This window comes from Etheostoma spectabile, chromosome 9 (genome assembly GCF_008692095.1).
Source record: "Etheostoma spectabile isolate EspeVRDwgs_2016 chromosome 9, UIUC_Espe_1.0, whole genome shotgun sequence".
Taxonomy (NCBI): Eukaryota; Metazoa; Chordata; class Actinopteri; order Perciformes; family Percidae; genus Etheostoma; species Etheostoma spectabile.
This window is the reverse complement of record NC_045741.1, coordinates 5,650,723-5,660,190: the sequence shown is the minus strand read 5'-3', so window position 1 is coordinate 5,660,190 and position 9,468 is coordinate 5,650,723. Positions and strand designations below refer to the sequence as shown.

Genomic DNA, 9,468 nt, shown 5'->3' with positions numbered 1-9,468 from the left:
GGGACTTCCCATGATGCACTGAGCACCTCTGTCTTCCTTCTTCTCTCCCTCTGTATGCAACCTCATCCCATTAATGCATGTTACTAACTCAACTTCTTCCCTTTCCCCGAGTCTTGTACTCTCTTGCCCTTTCTCCTCCTATCTCTTCCTGCAGGTGGTTCTGGTTCTGGAGCTGTGGAGTCTGGATCTGTGGAGTCTGAATCTCTAGAGTCTGGATCTGTGGTTGGAGTCACCTGCTGCCCCCATGTTCCTGCTCCACACCCTCTGCTACAATTCTCAAAACCGATCATTTTGTCCAGTTTCAACCTCTCTAAGTTTCTGTGTGTCAGAGGGAGGACTTATAAAGTTTGATGGCCACAGCCAGGAATGACTTCCTGTGGCGCTCTGTGGTGCATGCTGGGAGAATGAGTCTTTTGCTGGAAGTGCTCCTGTGTATGAGGAGCTGTCTTGAGCTTTATGAGCTTTCTGTCCCGACAGACCACGTTCAGTGTTTTGTGTTTCTGCAGAACAGGAACCTGCTGAAAACCAGTTTTTAAACCGAGTCAGGCCCGTTCATATTGTAATGTAATGTTACTTTATTAACTTTGCTGTATAATAAAGTGATTGAATGAATACAGTGGTGCCTTTTTTAAATTCAATTCAATGAATTGTGAATGAATTCCTGTGTTTACCTGGGCCTCCTGCGTGCGGGCGTGCAGCGCCGCCTGCAGCTGGCCGATGATGGCGTCTCTCTCCGCCAGGACGCCGCTCTGTCTCTGCTCGTCCTCGTGATGCTGACGCTGGACGCTCCGCCAGGCGCCGCACACCTGCTCCAGCTCCAGGGCCTTCCCCCGCAGCAGCACCTCCAGGCTCTGAGACAGACCACACCAACACAAAACAGAACAGAGACACACACAAACACACACCACCAGAGACAGAACACACACACAACACACACACACACAACACACACATAACACACACCACACACACACCAACACACAGAACACACAGACACACAAACACACACACACACCACACACACACAACACACACACACACACACACACACACACACACACACACACACACACACACACACACACACACACACACACACGTAGTTTTGGTTACATGTAGTTTTGGTTTCATAATAAGATTTCAGACACACACAGATCTCACACACAGTTTTAGCCTCCTAGATAGCATGTCAGTATTGGGGGGGGGGGGATCACCAGACGCCTCGCGATGCAATATCATCACGATATTTACGCCACATAGATGTTATTGTGATTTTAAACATATTGCAATATTCTGCGATATATTGCAATTTCAAACCTTTTTTCCAACTTCTGATTTTTCCCCAACTTCTAATGACGTCTCCAAAAGGAAACTTATCAACATCTGTTTCATCTAAAAAGAAACATTTCTCTGTTTGTTCAAATCACTTAAATGTTATCGCTGTAAAATGAGACAAACTGACCAACCCATATATAATATATATAATATATAACATATAATAAAAGATCCATACTTGGCGCCTGTGTATCGATACAGCATCGCCACTGAAAATATCGCAATACTACGCTGTGATGATTTTTCCCCCCACCCCAAGTCAGTATGGAATTTCGGGTACAACCAAAGTGTGACATGTGTGTATGTACTGTATGTGTGTGTGTGTGTGTGTGTGCGTTCGTACAGCGATGGTCTCCTCGTTGTTGGCGAGGACGCAGCGCTGCCTCTCCAGGTCTCTCTCCCGCTCTCTGAGCAGCAGCTGCAGCCGACGCGTCGCCTCCTCCTTCTCCTCCACGCTGCGGAACTTGTCGTCCACCGCTCGCTGAACAAAGAAGAAGCGTTAATCAATTTGGGTTGAGTAAATAAACTTTAACTTTAACCTGAAATAAACTGCAGAGGAGTCGGCTTTTGACCCGAGCCTGGGACTGTAATCACAGATTGTTTTCTAAAGCACATTTCAGCGAGACAATTCAAAGGGATTTACATAAAACAGAAGAACAAAAGGTACAGAAATTGAATACTTTAAGGAAGCACTGAAAGGAAAAGTCATCATATTCTCAATGAGACTTTGATTAAATGGGAAGTACAATCTTTCATCAGTACAGGCTACAGGAAGCGAAGGCACTTATTAAATTAGACTACATAAATTAAATGATGAATAAACCTAGGTATGGATGAAGATTTGTATTTTCCGTTGTTCGATTCACATTTACTTTGTTTTGTGCACAAGAAACTATTCATTTGTTGTGATGTTTGGAGCTGAAAATACAAGAAAGACACACAATTGAATATCATCTGCAAAAAAAACCTACCTTACAAGAGCTCACAGTGTGTGTGTGTGTGTGTGGTCTTGTTTAACTCTATTTGTGAGGTCCAAAAACTGTATACTTGAGGGTTCCTGACAGCTTTGTGGGGCCAAACTGCTGGACCCCACAACTTTAAAGGGCTGTTTGAGGGTTAAGACTTGGATTTAGGATTAGGGGTTGAATTAGGTTATGGTTAGTGGTAAGTGTTAAGGTTAGGCATTTAGTTGTGATGGTTAAGGTTAAGGTAAGGGGCTAGGGAATGCATTATGTCAATGACGGGTCCCCACAAAGATAGTTTAACAAACGTATGTGTGTGTGTGTGTGTGTGTGTGTGTGTGTGGTTCACCTCCAGAGCTCGGTCTCTCTCCCTGATTCGCTGGCGGAGTTTCTGAAGCAGAGAGTCTCTCTCCTCCTTCGGATCCTCCAGCGGCTGACAGTAGTCCTGGTTCCACACAAACAGTCAGTTCAGCGTAACACTTATCAGAAAGAGAGTTCCTAGATATACCTAATATGTCGCATGAGAGGAAGTGAAACTATCAACAGAGAGTATGAACTGTGTTCATGTTTGGAAAAGCTACTTTTTCTGGGCATTTTCCCCCAAAGTGGAAATAGAATAAAAAAAGAATTTATACAAATCTACAAATCGACGTGTGATTTAAAAAAATATATATATATATATGTACATTGACACTGACATGTCTAATTAGGTCTATTAAAGTAACTTTGATGGGGGGGGGGGGGCCTTGACCAACTGCCACTTTGCTTGTTTGAAAGCCATAATGTCTCTCTCTCATGGGGGGGGGGGGGGGGGGAATTCTCTGGGCGGGTAGAGCAGAGAAAGGGGAGGTAACCTTTCCCCTTATGACCTCATAACAAAGAATATATTCCAGATCGGCCCATCTGAGCTTTCTTTTTCTCAAAGGCAGTGCAGGATCCCCAGGGCTCGATAAATTAACTGAAAACATTACAAGATCATTTATATTCATATTTAAAGGGATCTTCTGCCAAAAAGCGTTCGAGCATGCACACTGTTAAGTTAGGTTTTCTGTTTAGTGTGCATCCTGGGATGTAAGTGAGTAAGTAAGTAAACTTTATTTATAACGCACTTTTCACAGACAAGAAGGGTCACAAAGTGCTTTACAGTAAAAAACAAATAAAACAGCAGCACATAAAATACTAAGCCATGTTGCTAGTTAAAAGCTTGTTTAAAAAGAAGTGTTTTGAGGTGTTTTTTATAAGTTTCCACAGAATCCAAAGCCCTCAAAGCTAAAGGGAGTGAGTTTCACAGGAAAAAGCTCGATCTCCTCTGGTTTTAAAACGGGTTCTGGGACCAGGTCTTGGTCTGAAGACCTCAGAGAGAGACCAGGAGTGAGGGTGTGCAATAGATCCTGGATGTAAGCGGGAGCTTGACCATGCAAGGCTCTACAAGTAGTTATTAAAATTTTAAAATTAACTCTAAAACCTACTGGTAGCCAATGGAGAGCCTTAAGCACGGGAGTAATGTGGATCTCCTGCTGGTCTCAGACTAAGGTCTTGCTGCTGCATTCTGTACAACCTGCAGTTTGTCCATTGATGATTTGTTTAAGCAAGTGTACAGTACATTGCAATAATCCAAATGTGAAGAAGTAAAAGCATGAACAAGCATCTCCATCAGTGTTTTAGAGACGTCTGTAGGAACCCTGTGAATGTGTGTGAGTGGGAGTGTTGGTGCAGATGTTTCTGACAGCGTGCGAGGAGTTGTTTACTGTGTTGAGGACTGAGGGTCTGACCTCCATCAGCTGGTCTTTGGTCTGCAGGGCCGCCCTCAGCTCTCTGACCAACTTCTCTCTCTCCGCGTCCTGCCTCTGGCGCTCCGCCTCGCTCGCCCTCAGCTGCTCCTCCGTCTCCTGCAGAGCCGATCGAGCCTTCTCCAGAGCCAGCTGCAGGTCCTGGACATCGCACACACACACACACACACACACACACACACACACACACCATCATATATGGAACAGGAACGATGAAGATCTTTGTTTACATTATCCTTTTAATAATAATTCATTTATACTGAGAAAATTACAATTTACCTCAGTTGTTGTTAGTAATCACTACACCAGGACTAAAAACACACACACACACACACACCCCACACACACCCACACACACACACCACACACACCATACACATACACAAACACACACATACACACACACAACACACACACACCACACACACACACACACACACACACACACACACACACACACACACACACACACACCACCACACACACACCAACCCACCACACACAAACAACCACCACACACACACACACACACACACCACACACACCACACACACACACACACACACACACACACCCCTCTTCATGCACTAGTGGAGCGTTGTCATGTTTCTCCATTTAGAAATCTTTTGGATCTTTATGTTTTGTGCTGATTTAGTTAAAAACTCTTTTACTTTTTCTCCTGAATGTAATGTAATGATTCTTTTTTTTTTATTATTTATGACCCAATTTCAATACTTTTAGTGATCATTATGGTTTGTTGTCTTACATGATCTTTTAGCTAACTGATTTTAGGGATATGTTTGAAGTGAACATACTCTGTAAAATACTAAAGTATTCACACAAGTATTCCAGAGTTCAAAGGGTTGAACACAGACCTGTTCAAAGCTATGCAATTAGCCTACCATGTATAACTAGTAATAGACTATTCTATGACTATTAGCCAGTCCCCCCCCACTCTGTGTCTTCTCACCTGGTTGTGTCTCTCCGTGTCCCTCCGGTGCTGCAGCGCCCCCTGCAGGTCTTCCTCCAGCCGCCCCAGGGCCCGGCTCAGGTCCTCCTGCGTCCTGCTGGCCTGCTGCTGCGCCCGCTGACCCGCCTGCAGCTCCAGCTGAGCCTGGAAGAGGGAGCCCTGCAGGGCCAGGACCTCACCCTGGCCCCGAACACTGTCTGGACCCGACACCTGCAGGAAGCACCCAAGTGGGTGGGGGGGGGGGCGGTGGTGGTGGTGGTGTGGGGGGGGGATACAAGAGATTGAGACACAGAGAAGCACAGGAAGGGACAGGATGTAAGAAAAAGAGACAAAAAAAACTCGAAAAACTGAGGTCATAGAAGATTTTAGTCAACCAGTCACCAGTCAGGGTTCAGCAGTGAGGGTTGCCCGATGGCCCGGGGCAATTAAAACGCCACGTTGGGTAAGTTAATATAACAAAACCCTTTCACGTTCGGACCAGGGGTGAATTTAGACCCTTTTTAGGGGGGCTCACAATTGATCTGAGCCAGCCTTTTTTAAAAATAAAATTTATTTTGGTGCATTAAATCAGGGTTTGCAAAATGTATCCGTGTCCCATTCTTATTATCCCCCCCCCCCAAAAAAGGGTCTGATCCTGGTTTGGGGCGTCATCGCATCATAATCATGTGACTGTGCTGTTGGCCAATCAAAGGAGGACTAACCTGCAGCTGGCTGCGGTGGGCGAGCTCTTTGAGAGAACACAGCATCTTATTCTGCTCCTCAACCACCTGATACAGCTCTGCAACCTGGAGACACACACACACACACACACACACACACACACACACACACACACACACACACACCCACACACACACAAACACACACCCACAACCCAGACACAGACACCAGCGCAGCACACACCACACACACACAACACACACACACACACACACACCAACAACACAGACACACGCGCACGCACCACACACACACACCACCACACACCCACACACACACACACACCACCCACACGCACGCACACGCACACCACGCACGCACACACACCACGCACGCACGCCACGCCGCACCACCACACACACACCACGACACAGACGCACGCACGCAGCACGCACACACACACACAAACACACACACACACCACACAACAACACACACCCAAACATAGACACACATTTCCTCTGTTTTCCATTCCTTCTTGTTCTCTTTTATTTTATCCTTCATCAGTACATTTCTTATCTTCTTTTCTCTTTCTCTGCGTACCTCGGCCTCCGTGGACTGACAGTGTGCGGTTATGTTTCTGATGCTTCTCTCTTGTCGCTGGGCTTCCTCTCGGCCGAACGCAACTCCAACTCCATCTCACCAGACGCTCCTGCACTTCACACACACACATGCACACCACACACACACACACACACACACACACACACACACACACACACACACACCCACACACCAATGACACAATAATATCAGAGCATTGCAGTAGGCAACATTTTTGGTTTAGAAACATATATCTTTTGCTACGTTTCCCTCCTCCAGTCCCTGCTCTGGTGTTTCCACTCTCATTCCCCCTGCTCTGGTGCTTTCCCCCTCTCATCCCCCTGCATCTGTGCTGTTTCCCCCCTCATTCCCCTGCTCTGGTTTCCCCTCTCCATTCCCCCTCTCTGGCGTTTCCCCCTCTCATTCCCCCTGCTGGGTTGGTTCCCACTCATCATTCCCGCCTCTCTGTTTCCGCCCTCTCATTCCCCCTGCTCTGGTGTTTCCCGCTCTCATTCCCCCTGCTCTGGCGTTTCCCCCTCTCATTCCCTCTTTGGCCCCTTTAAACCCAAACGTAGCGATGTAAATGTAGCGATGATGGAGACCAGGTCTGAACCCGTTGGTACCTGGTTCCTGGTCTCGCTCTCCCTGATCTTGGCCTGGAGCGAGCAGACCTGGTCCTGGGCCTTCTGCAGCTCGCCGACACACTGACCCGCAGCGCCCTCGTACTGGCTGAGCCGACCCTGCTGCTCGGCAATCAGCCTCTGAAACACACAGGAACCAAATTAAAAAGGTCAGCTAACAATGAGCATACTGGACATATCTTATCTAGGGCTGGGACCCAAATTCAAGACTTTTTAGGCACCGACCGAATTGCCTCTAAAGTATTTTGTATTGAAAAAAATACCTCTTCATTCAATACCTAAGGATTAAATCTCATCAGCGTCAGTGAGCCAATCAGAATGCCGCATGCTTCTTAAGGGAACGGCTCCATTTGTAACAGGAGTTGACGTTGAATCGTTACCCAAAAAAAGTGACTCTCCACTTTTGTTGAATTGCACGCTTGCACGTTTGCAGATTTCATATTCCTGCCCGGTCAGCTGCACTCACTACGAGACTTTCCAGGTTTTAATTGAACACAATCTCAATGTTACGAGTTATGAGTGCCATAATTAGTACCAAAGAGTGGTGTAGTCTACGTGATGCGCAGGTATTCACTGTACACTCACTAAGAAAGCTCCAGGATTTCCATATACCCGCTTAAAAAGACCCAATGACACGCAACAACATAGTTACATTACATTGTGATATATTTTGAAATGTAAAACAAGTTTCCTATTCATTTTTCAAGACCTGTAAAAAAAAAAGAAAGTCTCCTGTGACTTCATTGCAACAAACACACGACATCGCAACTTTTATAGCACCTTTTTTTACAAAAGCTCCCGCTAAATCAGGCATTTTGAGCTGCAATAATCTAAAAAAAAAGGCTGCGAAATCCAGGCCGGACTGTTGTTAAATGCTCTGGAGTCGTTATCAGTGTGCAAATCAAAGTCAAAGCTAAAAGTAAAAATATCATTGATATTTTCCTTCTGTCAGGGACAGAACTGAGTGAGTGTACCTGGGGTACACTGTTGGAAAGTGCACAAAAAAATCTGCTGCCAGGGGCCAGATGAAAGCTAAAAGTACAAATATCATTGATATTTTCCTTCTGTCAGGGACAGAACTGAGTGACATAATTTCCCCAAGCGGGGAACAGTAGATGTGTTAAATTTCTTATGCTGCACTGTAACTTTTATTCTTGTGTTTCATGTGTCCTAATGTTTCTATTTTGTTTTAAACTGTCTATTCATGTGTTTTAACTTTACATTTCTTATGCCGCACTGTAACTTTTATTCTTGTGTTTTTTAAACTGTCTATTCATGTGTTTTATCGGTTTTTAATGCTTATGATTTCAAACTGTTTGTCTGATTTTGCGTAAAGCACTTTGAATCGCCCTGTTGCTGAAATGTGCTCTACAGATAAAAGCTGCCATGCCTTGCCTTGCAAATAACACGTGTAAATGTCCTGGACCACACCAGAATATGAAAATGTGGATCCTTTAAGAATTCTCTTCCACATTCAATTCAGAAAGGTAGAAAGTTCAGAAAGTTAAGAGCCATTTATTTCACCATAATCTGGTTTTTAAAGGCTGAAGTCTGCGTGTGCACGTCCTCATTTCTACAGTATATCGGTGCATGATGACCACTAATGGAGCTGTCCACTGAACCACATCCACACTCATCATTAACATGACAATGGGAGTTATGAATCACACCAAGCAGAGCCTCCACTCGGACCGACCCACTGCTGCAGCGCTTGTAGACTGTCCCCGTGGCAACTGAAGTGTTGCTAGGATACCGACGAGGGAGAGTATGCACGCTCCCCCCCAAGAGAGCAATCGAGGCTGCGAGTGTGTGTTCGGCTCGGAGGAGACGAGTAAGAGCGAGAGATTTAGGGAATTAGTCGCTTGAGCTTCTGAAAAGGAGGATTTGAATTCTGCATCAGCTGGACTGGGCCTTTATCAAAAGGTTTTACACACTTTTAGGGGGTATTTTTTGGTATAAAAAGGATAAAATCTGGGTTTTTAAACTTGTTGTTGCATCCTGACGTTGTCCTGTTTGAGCCTGATAATGAGACTGAGAAGTGGTTTAGAGGTCTGGGACCAGGCCGGTCTGGTTTCTGGTCTCACAGATAACAGGTCCGCTCATTTCTCAGCTACGGGCAGAAGAAATGTGGAGAAAATACAGAAAAAAAGCCTCTAAATTCACTTTAGATGAGCCGGTGTTGCACAATGTATTACACTATGTGCTCAACTCAATTAGTGCTGCAAAATAAACAGTGTCATTAATTTTCTTTTTATCGTCATCGCAATATCAACTGGGGCAGTGACCACATCGCTACAGACTGCAACGTTCACAGATTTTTTGTGTTTGTTGATAGAAAATTTCAGCAGAAAACTGCACTTTAAAATCTAACTGTATATATATATATATACTTTATATTTCTGGGGCTATTTTCAGCCTTCACTTTTAGACAGCTAAAGACATGAAAGAGGAGAAAGGGGGGAATGACATCCAGCAAAGTATTATGTGTATATGTATATGTATATATA

The 9,468-nt window shown here is 45.0% G+C and overlaps 1 protein-coding gene across 1 annotated transcript in view; it reads right to left on the bottom strand.

Annotated features, from left to right (window-relative positions):
- Positions 1 to 9,468, bottom strand: part of LOC116696194 (myomegalin-like) — a 107,462-nt gene that overhangs the window by 95,414 nt on the left and 2,580 nt on the right. Inside the window, 9 exon segments of the mRNA XM_032527005.1 lie at positions 672 to 851; positions 1,679 to 1,816; positions 2,647 to 2,742; positions 4,070 to 4,228; positions 5,058 to 5,267; positions 5,759 to 5,842; positions 6,321 to 6,394; positions 6,397 to 6,429; positions 6,934 to 7,081. Coding sequence (XP_032382896.1) covers positions 672 to 851; positions 1,679 to 1,816; positions 2,647 to 2,742; positions 4,070 to 4,228; positions 5,058 to 5,267; positions 5,759 to 5,842; positions 6,321 to 6,394; positions 6,397 to 6,429; positions 6,934 to 7,081 — 1,122 coding nt within the window.